The sequence below is a fragment of the Pongo pygmaeus genome, chromosome 18 (genome assembly GCF_028885625.2).
Source record: "Pongo pygmaeus isolate AG05252 chromosome 18, NHGRI_mPonPyg2-v2.0_pri, whole genome shotgun sequence".
NCBI lineage: Eukaryota > Metazoa > Chordata > Mammalia > Primates > Hominidae > Pongo > Pongo pygmaeus.
In genome coordinates, this window is record NC_072391.2 from 82,946,816 (window position 1) to 82,960,946 (window position 14,131).

At 49.6% G+C, this 14,131-nt stretch overlaps 1 protein-coding gene across 1 annotated transcript; it reads right to left on the reverse strand.

Moving 5' to 3' along the window:
• Position 1: 1 nt before the first annotated feature.
• On the reverse strand, positions 2–12,849 carry GINS2 (GINS complex subunit 2). Its single transcript, XM_054452614.2, has 5 exons — positions 12,601–12,849; positions 11,265–11,379; positions 5,374–5,473; positions 2,350–2,476; positions 2–2,145 (listed from the first exon to the last, which is right to left on the reverse strand). The coding sequence occupies exons 1-5, from the start codon at positions 12,688–12,690 to the stop codon at positions 2,020–2,022; spliced, it is 558 nt and encodes a 185-aa protein (XP_054308589.1). The 5' UTR covers positions 12,691–12,849; the 3' UTR covers positions 2–2,019.
• Between the last annotated feature and the right edge of the window lie 1,282 nt (positions 12,850–14,131).

Consider the following 14,131-nt stretch of genomic DNA (forward strand, 5'->3'; position numbering starts at 1 on the left):
GTTAAGAGGAAAATCTTTTTTATGATATAATAAAACAAGGCCAAACAAAGAAAAGCTCAATAACTATACATCTCCGCAGATAAAACATGTAGACAGATGCAGCTGCCTCGACTGGCTCAGGCTCTAAGAGGAGGGCATTAGGACCCCTTGCCCTCCACAATAACAAGTGGTTTCATTCTAAAAGATTCCCAGATGAAAGCAGGAGGATTCCAAGGGTGAGATGAAAGAACAAGTCCTGTGAGCTGAACCAACTTTGAACAGCACCTTAAATTATGGAGACCTCATCTTTTGGTCCCAGTCTTCCAGGTCTGACCCTTCAGTGTCCAAATAACCACCAATACCTGCCTGGCAGGGACACGTGAGCAGCAACATGGAGTGATAGTGCGCAGCACGCTAGACACTGGAGGGCAGACGCTGGGTGATAGTCTTTAGGCTCAGCCTGTCACACGTGTGCATTCTCAGAGCTCCCCAGGCAGCACCCGACTGCTTTTGGCCCACTGGTGTCCAGCCAAAAATAGGCTGGCCAGGCATGGCGGCTCATGCTTGCAATCCCAGTGCTTTGGGAGGCTGTGGTGGGAGAACTGTGTGAACCCAGGAGTTTGAGGCTGCAGTGAGCTATAATCACGCCAGTCTACTGCAGCCTGGGTGACAGAACGAGACCCTGTCTAAAAACAAAGTTAAAAATTAAATTTTTTTGTTTGAGACAGAGTCTTGCTCTCGTTGCCCAGGCAGGAGTACAGTGGCGCAATCTTGGCTCACTACAACCTCCGCCTCGGGTTCAAGCGATTCTCCTGCCTCAGCCTCCTGAGTAGCTGCGACTATAGGCGCGTGCCACCACTCCTAGCAAATTTTTTTTTTTTTTGTATTTTTAATAGAGATGGGGTTTCACCATGTTAGCCAGGATAGTCTCAATCTCCTGACCTTGTGATCCACCTGCCTTGGCCTCCCAAAGTGCTGGGATTACAGGCATGAGCCAACGTGCCCAGCCAAAAATTAAAGTTTTTTTTAAAGCTGGTTAGAGAACCTTCTATCCATTGCATGATGCTGGACAATCATTTCACCTCTCAAGGTAATGTAATTCCTGTAAAGGTCCTAACATTTCCAAAATGCTACGAATGAAGTAATTTTCTCGTAGGAAAAAAATAATTTCCCCTGAGCCCACTGTTACCTACAACAAAGAATCCTTCCCTAAATCCATCAAGAGCAGCATTAAAAGTCTGACTTTTCTTCTAGCATTGTCTTAAGTGTCACTCATGCTCAATACATTGGATTCCTTTTTTTCCTGACTCTCCTCTTGATAAGCAACCCATTAAACCTGAGCTAGAAGTAGCCGAGAGAAGGAGACACCCCAGGTGTTGGTCTGCAGTTTCCAGTTAACTGCTGTGTGCCTCAGTTTCGTTTACTGAGTCATCTCAGCCACAGGCTCAGTCCTTTTACTTGGTAAGGTACGCAGCACAAAAACCTAAAGAGTCAGAGTTGAGCTGGGTCCATTTTTATTGTGGATCGGGGCTTAGAGGATAAGCACTGGTCAGCATTGTTAGCTGCACCATCTGCCATCCTTCTCTGTGAGCCACCTCTGTGAGACAGTCTAAATTCAGCCCAAGAAATCAGGATCAAGAAGGGGGAAAAAAGCTGTGGACCACATGGCCACTCCTGCTATATCTACACCTACCAGTCACTGAACACTTGCCCAAGTGTGACAGTTTCCATGCAGGAGACCCAAGTGGCTCTGCTAGGGAGAATAACTTATTTGCCTAAGGCTTTTTTATTTCTCCAAAGTGGGGGATAAAAAGGCTGGTTTCTAGAAACAGATGTGGAATTGAAGAATGTCCCAGGGAGCTAAGTTTTAAGGACTAATCACAAACTTGTTGTTTCTCCAACAATGTCCTGAATCCATTGCTTGCACCATCACACATTTTTCATGCATCAGAAGTGTTTCTAGAGCTCCAGAACCACGAGTACCTCATCACGTCCTGAACACTCCCATCCCCCAGCAAGCCGCCTGCACCAGGCCTTTCTCTAGAAGTCCTGAGACTGAATACTCTCCAGAGGCTGGAGGTTCGTGCGGAGTTTGTACATGTGGTTGAGCGCTTGTGTGAGGAAAGTCCCGCTGGTGTTGATCTCCATCAAGGTCAAGTTATCCAGCTAAAGCAAGAAAACAGACCAAGTTGGCCAAGGAGTTTTTGATTTTGAGAAAAAGGTAAAACTCTACTGAATAAAAATAAGAAACCAATGAACTGTTTAAAAGCACAGCTAGTAATGCCTGCCTGTAATAGCCTCAGCACGCAGGAGGCCATGTGAAGTTATGCGCCATCAAAGCCACCAGCACCCAGGCAAGGCGGCACCTACCTTGGCATGTGCCTCCTGCTGTCTCACAAAGCTGTCAGCAGACACTCGGAGTTTGGCTATACGAGTGTCCCACATATCCTTGACCAGGGTCCGGATTTCGTCTGCCTTCGGGATGTTGTCTGAAGCACTAAAGGAGCAAGGGCTAAAGTCAGTCAGGGAACACTCGATAAGCTGAGGCAATGCTGGATAGAGTGGCTCTTTTCAGGCAAAATACTCTGGCTATTCCAGACTCAGAAAGTCTGTTTTGCTTTGTTTTCAACTTTAGGATGTAAAGATTTGTAGCAGTTAAGCTTGGTGCGGCAGTGATCCACATGGAGTTTCTTTTGCTCACATTAACTATCCCATGGCAGGCTGCTGAACAGGACTGCTGTTTACCTAAGAAAATTAGTAGAGAATCAGCTCTAAGTCAGAAGCCTCTGTCTCAGGATAACAGCGTTCCGTGCTGCATAACCTCCATCTACAAGGAATCAGTTTCAAGGGCTGGCTCAAAGGTCGAGTTCTATTGCTCCTTATTTACAGAGTGTTGAGCAGACCTCCCTATTCCCCACCAGAAATCCTAGAGAAGGAAAACGCCAACTCCATGCCAGGTACTGGGCTCAGCACTTTACCTGGCATTGCTATCCTCACAAAAGCCCTGAAGGGAAGGGACTCTCCTGCTCTTCAGAGAAGACAAAAACAAGTTTCAAAAATCACAGAAGAAACTGCAAATTAGTATACAGTGAGCACACCTACACATAGCAGAATTCTGGCTAGAAGCTCAAAGTCAGCAAGGGATGAAGGAAGGCTTTCACAAAGTCGAGGCTCCCTTTGCGAAGTATTTTAAACTAACCTTTGAAGAAAAACTACAAGATAAAAGCAGAAGCAAATATTGTTCGTCACTAGGCATTACAGGTTACGCTAGACATTCTCTCCATATGCTACAATTAACTCCTGATTAGTAAGTGGCAAACCACTGGTACAAAATTTATGTAGTGCGTTTTATTTATAAACCCAAACATTTAGATCTTGTGCTCTGAACAGCAGGTTAAAGAACAAAGGACCCCAACTCCTCGTCAACTGAACTGCAGAACAAACGTAAAATTAAGTCCCTTAACTGAATTATAAAACAAGGTTTTTGATAAAAACTACATACATAATATATTGAACTTCAACAACAAAAAATGAATAGGCCCCCTCACCTAGCTAACGCCAAATTCTTACCTAGCCTGTTTATAGATCCTCTCCCTTCCAGCTACCATCCCCACCACCACTGCAGTCTCTCTCAGGTCCCTCTGAGGCCACATGCCCCTCCCAGGGGCTGGCCACTGCAGCAGAACCTATGCCTCCACTCCCCTGCTCCCACGAATGTACTACACATGCTCAAATACCTCTGCTTGCCCGGCTACAACAGGTCCTTCACACTCTGCCTGAGCACATCAGCTCCTCCTGCCTCACTGCCCTCTCCCCTACCATCTACCTCCTACAAGTCTGCACTCCCAGCAAACCTTGGCGAGCCCTCTCTGGCACCACCTGGCCTTACTGCGCTCTGATGGACTGTCAAGAGCGTTGGTCACACTGAAGATTCACTATGGGCTCCTAGGCCCACATCTCTCCCGCACCACACCAGGAACCAGGCCTATGGGACAAACGCCACTGCCGAGTGGAATGCTTGGTGCACTGCTGCTTCTCAGGTTTTATGAAATTCATGGGCTGACTGCAGCCTCATCTCAGCCTAAGCACAAGCCCATGTTGTGTCCCCAAGTTTTCCTTTAAATTCAGCAGTGCCATTCAGTGGGCCCCAGCCCTTCCTGCTGCTCTGCAGCATGCAGTAGTACTAGTGTCCCAATTTTTTATTCTAGTTGTGCTCTTGAACCCAGTTAAAGGATACCTGGGGAGCTTCAGAAGCTTGAAATTGTACAAATGACATTCTAAGTATCTCCCAAGCAAAATTATCCACCCTTGTCCGCCTTCTTTACTAGTTTCACTTTCACTCAACAAACATGAGCCCCAGGCATCCCACTGGGGACATAAGCATACGAGACCCAGCCCCTGCTCATTTAGAATGGGTACATGTGATGGCACAGCCAGACAAACAAGAAAATTACAACTGGCAAATGCCATAGCAATGTGTAGAGCTGCCAAGAGTACACGTGTGCTGAACCCAGAAGAGACATGTTATGCTAACCAGCAGAGGTGAGCAGGGGCAGGGAAAGGACAGACTTACAGGGTAGAGAACAGTATATGCAAAGTCAGAATGCTTGAAGAAGTGACAGGGGCCAGTGTGAGCCTGAGCCCTCCAGAAGCAGAGAAAAGAGCTGTAGAGAGGGTGAAAGAGGGAGGAGGAGCACGCACCAGGCTGTACACTGCTTGAACACCATGCTTAGGTAGACTAGAGAGAAGACTGAGGATTTTAAGCAGGGAGTCACATGGCAGTTCTGCCTTTCAAAGGCCACTCTGGCTGAGATGTGAAGAATGAATGGAAAGCTGATAGGAGCCAGTATGGATGGAGGCAAACAAGCTACGGGGTTACTACAGCATGATTTTGCCAGGAAGTGGGCTTTCCTGTAACCCAAGGACAGAGGCAAATGTAAGCCCTCTGGCCTTTCCTGCGAAAGACACAAAAAAACTCAAATCCACCTACTCCAAGGAGAAACAGGAGTAAAGCTGTGCTAAATAAAACACATACGCGGCAAAGAATGGCTACTGCCGATTCTGTGAGATGCTGGTGGCTCACACCGGCGTCCAATGTCGAGTGATGTGAGGTAGAACAAAAAGAGCCAAGGCCTTTACCGGGAGGTGGAGAAAAGGAAAAATGAGAGACAGAGAAAGGGAAAGAACAAAGAGAAAGACACACAGAGACAGAGTGCACCTGGCAGGTGTGTGTACTCAGATGACCTCATGGTCACTGACCTGAGAAACAGGGTGGCCAGTGCTGCCACTTACTGAGGCAATAAGCAGGGAAGCGGAGAGGAAGGACGAGGGTTAGGGGAAAGGCATGGTGAGTCCAGTCTTGGGTGTGGCCTCTAAGAGGTGAGATCTACTTACTGATTTAACAGGAGCTTGGTAAGTTCCATGTAGTAAGGGCTGGGCATTGGGGTAAAAGTTTCTTCCTTTCGTTCGTGATCCCTCATCTTCTCCAACTTTTCTGAAATTTAGAAGTTAATACATTTTACCATCATTATAACCAAGATATTTATTAAACCTTCCAAATTTACCAAGTGCCTATATTATCTGGCAAATACATTATCAACTAGCAAATACATGAAAAAACATTTTGGGATAACATTTGTATCATTAACTAGATGATTTGAGGCCTCCTGCTTGAAACTTTCTCTCCAAAAGAGAGGTAAATTTTCGTCGCTGCTTTAGCCTGCAGAACATATTCCTAAAAAGAATGTTAGAGTCAAAAGTTTGATGTTTGTTGTGTTTTGTTTTTGTTTTTTTCTTTTTTAGGGAAACAGCAAAGTACTTTACCTCTACCGCCTTTTTTTTTGTTTGTTTTGTTTTTTTTTTTCAGAGGGTCTCTCTCTCATGCCCAGGCTGGAGTACAGTGGCACCATTACAGCTCACTGCAGCTTCAACCTCCTGGACTCAAGCAATCCTCCCGCCTCAGCCTCCTAAGGGGTAGCTGAGATCACAGGCACATGCCACCATTTATTTTTTGTAGAGACAAGGTCTCACTATGTTGCCCAGGCTGTTCTCAAACTCCTGTGCTCAAGTGATCGCCCTGCCTCAGCTTCTCGAAGTGCTGGGATTATAGGAGTGAGTCACCTGGTCAGTATTTTACCTTTGATGCAATAAGTGATCAAAGTAGTCAGTGACTTACATTTATTTATACTAAGCCTTGTTCAGAAGGGAGCAAGACAACCTACAAAACTAGAGCCACCCCAGCCTGGGCGTGACACAATATCCTAGGGGCTAAGCCACCCCAGCCTGGCCACGATACAATATCCTAGGGGAGTTAAGCCATCCCGGCCTGGGCACGATACAATATCCTAGGGGAGTTAAGCCACCCCGGCCTGGGTGTGATGCAATATCCTAGGGGTTAAGCCACCCCAGCCTGGGCGCGATACAATATCCTAGGGGGGTTAAGCCATCCTAGCCGGGAGGAGGCATGGTATCCTAGAGGGGTGAAAGCCCAGCGTCTAGAATCAAACAGCTGTGTCCAATTCCACCAGCATCAGCACTGTTCTCACGCATGCTCCAGCTCCCTCAGCCCTCCCCCTCTGCAGAGAAACCTGTCCTGGGTGCAGACTGTGTACGGTAGCTAAGGGACAAGCACGGAGCACAGCTACACTGCAGGGTCCCATTGTAAAGGGCCAACTACCCATCCCCAGGGCCCTTGGTGCCGTCCTGCAATCCTGGCCCACTTCCTTGGTCTACTCACCCTCTCTTCACTGCCACCAGCACCGCCTCAACCCACCACCCACCTCTCACCTGAAACCCAGCTGAGTGTGACCCACACATCACCCCATCCCCCAAACTCCCTGCGTAGCTCCTACCCACTCGAGGACCAGCCTTCCAGGTGTCCTGGACCCTCCTCTCACCTGCACAGGAAGGCACTCCAGCAGCTCTCATGCTCTTGAATGATCACTGTCCCCTCCCTGCCTGATCCTCCCAAACACACTAATAGATACAGCCTTAAAAAGAAGGCCCTCCCTGGACACCCCTCTGAGCTTGCTTCTGAACTCACTAGGCTCCCCTTTTTGTCTCTTAGCAATTCCTCCTGACCTCTCGACACTGGGACACAGAGCTCAGCTCCCAACCCTTCTCCACTACCTAAACTCATATCCACACCACCTCGTCCAAATGCCACCCACATGCTCAGAAAGACCTCCAAATTTATACCCCCATCAGCCCCTGAGCTCTAACTCCTGACTCAATAACCTCATTGCTGCTGTAACTTCCCCCTGGATATCCAGAAAGCACAACAGGTCAAACCCCAACTCCTGATACCCACTGCAGCCCACAGCCTGCTCCTGCAGCCTCCCACCTCAGGAGACAGCAACTCCCTCTCCTGGGCCTCCAGCCAAGAGCCTGGCTGTCAGCTTTCACTCTTCTCCCTCACACCCCATGGCCAGTCCTTCAGCCAATCCTGCTGCTGCTTCTTCAAAACACACCTAGACGCCCACCACATCTCCCACCTCCATCAGCTAGAGGCCACTCTCAGTGCTTGCCTGGATTCATTCCCTGCTCCTATCACACCAACCTTCTCTACACAGCAGAGTGATCCTTTCATTAACATCTGAATCAGCTTATGAAACACCTCTGGTCCAACTTTCTAGCAAATAAAAAAGACACAATCAAAATTTTTGGCCAGGACATGGAACAATGGGAACTCCTATTTCTTGTAGGATAAAGGCTCAGCTGCTTTGAAGGACCAGGTGGCCATTTCTTACAAAGTTAAGCATTATCCCTAAGATCCAGCAAGTGCATCATTCTAGGTATTTATTTACCCAAGGGAAAAAAAAACATATCCATGAAAAGACTTGGACAAGAATATTCACAAAAGCCTTATTAAGAATAGCCAAAAATGAGCCAGGCACAGTGGCTCACACTTGTAATCCCAGCACTTTGGGAGACCGACGTGGGAGCCCAGGAGTTTAAAACCAGTCTGAGCAACAAAGTGAGACCCTGTTTCTATAAAAATTAGCTGAATGTGATGGTATACACCTGTATTCCCAGTTACTCAAGAAGCAGAAGTGGGAGGATCGCTTGAGCCCAGGAGGTGGAGGTTGCAGTGAGTCATGATCACGCCACTGCACTCCAGCCTGGACATCAGAGCGAGACTCTGTCTCAAAAGCCAAAAATGAGCTGGGCACATTGATGCACACATGTAGTCCCAGCTACTAGGGAGGCTGAGATGGGAGGATCACTTGAGCCCAGGAGTTGGAGGCTGCAATGCACTATGATCACACCTATGAATAACCACTGCAATCCAGCCTGGGCAACAGAGAAATCCCTGTCTCTAAATTTTTTTTAAAAGCCAAAAATGGGAATCCCAAATATCTACCAATAGAAGAATCGGTGAACAAATATGTAGTATGGAGAGTACCCAGCAATGGAAGAACGTAGCGAGGTGGTGTGGATATGAGTTTCGGTAGTGGAGAAAGGGGTTGGGAGCTGAGCTCTGTGTCCCAGTGTCGAGAACGTAAACAGGTGAATCTCAAAAACAGTGTTGCATAAGAGAAGTCAGAAACAAAAAATGACATACTAGATTATTCCATTTACATGAAGTCCCAGAACAGGCAGAACTGGTTTTGTTTGTTTTCCTGAGACGGAGTCTCGCTGTGTCTCCCAGGCTGGAGTACAGTGGCGCGATCTCGGCTCACTGCAACTTCTGCCTCCTGGGTTCAAGCAATTCTCCCTGCCTCAGCCTCCCAAGTAGCTGGGATTACAGGCGCCAACCAAACACCCAGCTAATTTTTGTATTTTTTAGTAGAGACAGGGTTTCGCCATGTTGGTCAGGCTGGTGTTGAACTCCTGACCTCAGGTGATCCACCCATCTCGGCCTCCCAAAGTGCTGGGATTACAGGCGTGAGCCACCGCACCTGGCCCAGAACAGGCAGAATTTATCTGTGGTGCAGAAGTCAGGAGGCAGCACGCTGTTGGGTAGCGTCTATAGACAGGTTAATGGTGCCTCACTGTTCCCACAATACGGCTCCAGCCCAGGTAAAAAGCTCAAGGGGAACTCTCCACACCTTCTGACTCTAGCCTGCGATAAAACAGGCCCTTGCCATGTTATCACCTCGGGTCTAGATGGGACAAAATTGCCAGAGACTGATTTTAAACAAGGGGCCTGGAGAGGATGCTGCACTAATGGAGCCAGGCCTGGTGGGTCTCTCCGCTACAAAAGCCTTCCAGCCAGGGGCAACAGCTCACATGTGTAATCCCAGCACTCTGAGAGGATCACTGGAGCCCAGGAGTTTGAGACCAGCCTGGGCAACATAGCAAGACCCCCATCTCCACTAAAAAAAAAAAAAAAAAAAAAAATCAAAAAATTAGGCATGGTGGTGCACACCTGTAGTCCCAGCCACTCAGGAAGCTGAAGCAGGAGGATGACTTGAGGCTGGGAAGTCAAGGCTGCAGTGAGCTATGAGTGCATCACTACAGCCCAGCCTGGGTGACAGAGCAAGACCCTTTCTCAAAAAAAAAAAAAAAAAAAAAAAAAAAACTTCTCAAAGCAGAGGAACTGGGGTTTCCCATTATGTTTCAGGACTACCCAAGTCACTTGCCACTTTAGGACAGGGAGCAAGGGGAAGACACCAAGCAGTCTGTCTTAAACGGACCCCAGAGTGGCTGGCTCAATGAGTTCTTGCTTCTAAGAGGTAGGTACCCCCAATAATTCCCAGTAAGGAGGGGGCAGTCAAAATCACTCACAGCTGAGACCCCATCTCCACAAAGAGAAAAAAAAAAAAATCACTCAGGGTCTTTTCAAATTCTGCATATATGACCATACCCCTCTCCCCCCGACACATACACAAAAAAACTAAGATTTTTTTCCTATAATGAGCTACTCATATCTCCAAGAGAGGAAAAAGATCGCAAAGGCTCAGAATAAAGTCTGTCTGCATCTTTGATTTGTTTCGGTTTCTTCTAGCAGCTTTATTGAGGCATAATTAATATATCATACAATTCAGCCATTTAAAGTGTACAAGTTTTGAGGCGGGCAGATCACGAGGTCAGGAGATTGAGACCCTCCTGGCTAACATGGTGAAACCCAGTCTCTACTAAAAATACAAAAACAAAATTAGCCGGGCGTGGTAGCGGCCGCCTGTAGTCCCAGCTACTTGGGAGGCTGAGGCGGGAGAATGGTGTGAACCCAGGATATGGAGCTTGCAGTGAGCAGAGATCGCTCCAGCCTGGGCGACAGAGCGAGACTCTGTCTCAAAAAAGAAAAAAAAAAAATATATACAAGTTTTAGTAGCACTTGTGGGCTATTAAAAACAAAGTGTACAAGGCAATGGTGTTTAGTATATTCAGACTTGGGCAACCATTACCTCCATCAATCCCAATTTTCATCATGCCAAAAAGAAACTCCACAATCCCTCCATCACCCAAAGCAAGACCCCCATACTTAAGCAACTACTAATCTACATTGTCTCTATTGATTTGCCTATTCTAGACAGTTGATAGAAATGGAATGATACAGTGTGTGGTCTTTTGTGCCTGGTTTCTTTCATTCAGCAAGATGTTTAAGATGTTTCAGGTTCATCCATACAGTAGCATGTATCAGAATTCCATTCCTTTTTATAGCTGAATAATATTCAACCCTATTGTGATATATTATTTTCATGCATTCTCTATAACTGCTTCTCAACATGCTGATCTATACTTATTTTTAAAATTTTAAAACAAATGCTTATTTAAGGTCATACATTTATTTTAAAGCAAACTGAAATATCTTACATTAAAATATAGGCTGGGCACAGTGGCTCACGCCTATAATCCCAGCAGATCTGCTAAAGTGGCCAGATTGCTTGACCCCAGGAGTTTGAGACCAGCCTGGGCAACATGGCAAGACCCCATCTCTACAAAAACGCAAAAATTTGCAGGGTGTGGTGGCGCACGCCAGTGGTCCCAGCTACTTGGGAGGCTGAGGCGGGAGGATCACTTGAACCCAGGAGGTGAAGGCTGCAGTGAGCCGAGATTGCACCATTGCTCTCCAGCCTGGGTGATGGAGTCAGACCCATCTCAAAAAATAAACTACAATTTTCACACACGCCAAAACCTAACATGACATTACTAACAGTGGTTAGCAGACTCTGCTGAGCGGTGAATCTGGAAGTATTCCTTTCAGCTGATCAGTGGATAATGGAACAGAGGGAGCACGGACATAGTCAGGAAGGAGGCCCCATGCCTCCACCCCGTGGGAGAGGGTGTCACCCCAAGCCCAGCCCCACCCACGCATCAACCAGTCTCCACCACATCCTTACCTACGTCCATCCACTCTGGAGGGAGCAGGCGACATTTCTGTCTTTGTTTCAGGTTAATCGCCAGCCACAGGGGCACTTCCACTGGTAAACCAGGGTTAAAAGGCCCCAGGTCCCCCTGCCAAAAGTAAAACAATTCCCCGTAAGATTAAAAAAGAACAAAAAAAAACATTACCGTGCGTCACTGCTATCAAATAAAAGGCATGGCACTGCAGAGGCTGAAGTCCAAATGCAAATAATAAAAACCCACCTGTTACCAGACTCAGAACAAAACACCTCCTAAGCGGCTCCGAGACACCTGCGAGCGTCCTGCGAGCGTCGGGCGCAGTCCTTCTGGCCTTTCCGCCGACAGGATGCAAGTACCCCCTGAGTGGATGGGGGCCCTCCCTCTCCCGCCTGCACCCTCCAACTCCAGAACAGGTTTCACACACCCAGTGTTGGGGTCCTGGGGTGCGGGGAGGTGGGTCTGGGCAGGTACAGAGCCTGCCCTCCTTCTCCAGGACTCCCAGCGCCGAGGCGTCTCCCTTATACTTAAAACGCAAAGCCGGGCGGGCGCGGTGGCTCACAATCCAGCTACTCGGGAGGCTGAGGCAGGAGAATCACCCGAACCCGGGAGGCGGAGGCTGCAGTGAGCCGAGATCGCGCCACTGCATTCCAGCCTGGGCGATAGAGCGAAACTCCATCTCAAAAATAAAGACGAAAACAAACAGAGGCAAAGCCGACTCTTGCCCATAATCCCAGCACTTTGGGAGGCCGAGGTGGGAGGATCGCCTGGGGGAGCCCAGGAGCTCGAGGCCAGCCCCATCTCTACCAAATAAACAAATAAGCCGGGCGCAGTGGCTCCCGCCTGTCATCCCAGCACTCTGGGAGGCCGAGGCGGGTGGCTCATGAGGTCAGCAGTTCGAGACCAGCCTGGCCAACACGGCGAAATCCCGTCTCTACCAAAAATACAAAAATGAGCCGGACGTGGTGGCGGGCGCCTGTAACACCAGCTACTCAGGAGGCTGAGGCAGGAGAATCGCTTGAACCCGGGAGGCGGAGGCTGCAGTGAGCCGAGATGGCACCACCGCACTCCAGCCTGGGCGCCAGAGTGAGACTCCGTCTCAAAAACCAAAAAACAAACCAAAAAAACCCTGTAAACCCGGGCGCACTGGCAAAGAATGCAGCCTCGCTTTCCTCATCCGAGAAGCGGGAACGGCGGTGAGCGAGTCAAGCGCCGAGTGGTGGCCTCCGCAGATGCGGGAGCAGGGCGAGCCCGCGACCCCGGCTCTGAAGGCCACGCGGAGCCCCGGACGCGCCCAGCCCGGCCTCCCCTCCCCACGGCGGGCCCGGGCCTCACCCCGATGAGGTAGATCTTGTCCAGACTGAAGTTGGGGATAATGGTAACCAGCTCCTTCTCGGCGAGGAACTCGACCTCGGCCGCGTCCATCGCGGCGCCAGCGGTAGGCCAGAGCCTCACGGTCTCCTCGGGCCCCTCAGCGTCCCGGAGGAGACGCCCCGGCCGCCGTTTTCCCGCCACGGCGGGAGCCCGCCCCGGCCGGAAGACGGCCTGCGCCAGCCTATAGGAACGCGGTAGACAGCCTATAGGCGCTGTCTGCGGGCGGGGGGGCGGAGACCGCTGTGGCAAAGAGCCCGCGGATTGGCAAGGCCGAGGGGAGGCTGAGCGCCGGCCCCGCCCCGGCCCGCGGACAGGCCCCGCCCCCACTCCGGCCCCGCCCCGCCCGTGGGCGTGCACCTGGCGCTGTCAGGATCTCCTGCGGCGGGCGCCAGCTTTGGTGTCCCTTCACCTGTCCCCGGCGCCCGCCGCAAACAGCCCTAGTCAAGAGGCGGGGGTGGGGTTCCGGGCCGCTTCTACGCCGGCGTTCCTCATGGGGCCAAGAGTAAACGCATTTATTTTATTTTAATTTTTAAACAACTTTTCGTGGATTTGGGATCTCGCTGTGTTGCTCAGGCTGGTCTTGAACTTCTGGCCTCCAGCGATCCTCCCACCTCGACCTCCCAAAATGCTGAGATTACAGGTGTGAGCCATCGTGCCAGGCCAAGAGTACAAGCATTTATTGGCCCAAACTCAGCACCGGGCCCGGGACTAGGCATCACCCGGGCTGACAGATAGAGGGATGAGGGAAGACCTTGTTTCCATTAATTTCACAATCTTCTGCCCTCTCTGCACACATTGTTTAAAACATCTATAAAAATGCAGATTCCTCCATCCCACCCCACAGCTTCCAATTCGGACACTTCAGAGCAGGGGCTCAGAATTTGCACTTAGGCAGGAGCCCCAGATGAGACAGGAGCGGCAGGTTTGCACCACCTGAGCAAATACTCACCTGCTCGCTGGACCGGCTGCCCCTGCACAGTGAGCGCAGGTGAAGCCAGAGCGGTGGCTGGAGCTCACCTGTGTCAGAATCCCCTAGCAGGTGCCCATTGCCTGTGTGCACGCTCCTGGGAGTTGGGATTCAGGAGTGGTGGAAAGGACAGAAAGCTGAATTTCATCCACTGCCAGGTGATTTTGATGGGGTGGTCATGGCCGGAAAAGCTAGGAGGGTGAAGCGCTATTCTAGGACTGCAGTCGAATTTGAAACCCTGATAATTAGGCCCCCAAGAAAAATCACAGGAGACATGAGGATTCCAGGGTTTGGAATTCCAGCAGAAAGCAGCCCCTGCCCCCACCCCCATCCCAGCTAACCGGGTGTTCTCCTCTTCCACCTCCCTGAAGCCCATGTAGGGTCACTGGGAAGGTGAAAAAAAGCCGTAAAGCTCACAGGGCTGCTCACAAACCTGTGTCTGTTGTGTATCTGCCTTAGAAGTTGTCCTTTACAGATCTGGAGTGTTCGCTGAGTTACCTTCATGTATGAAGACACATACTCTTG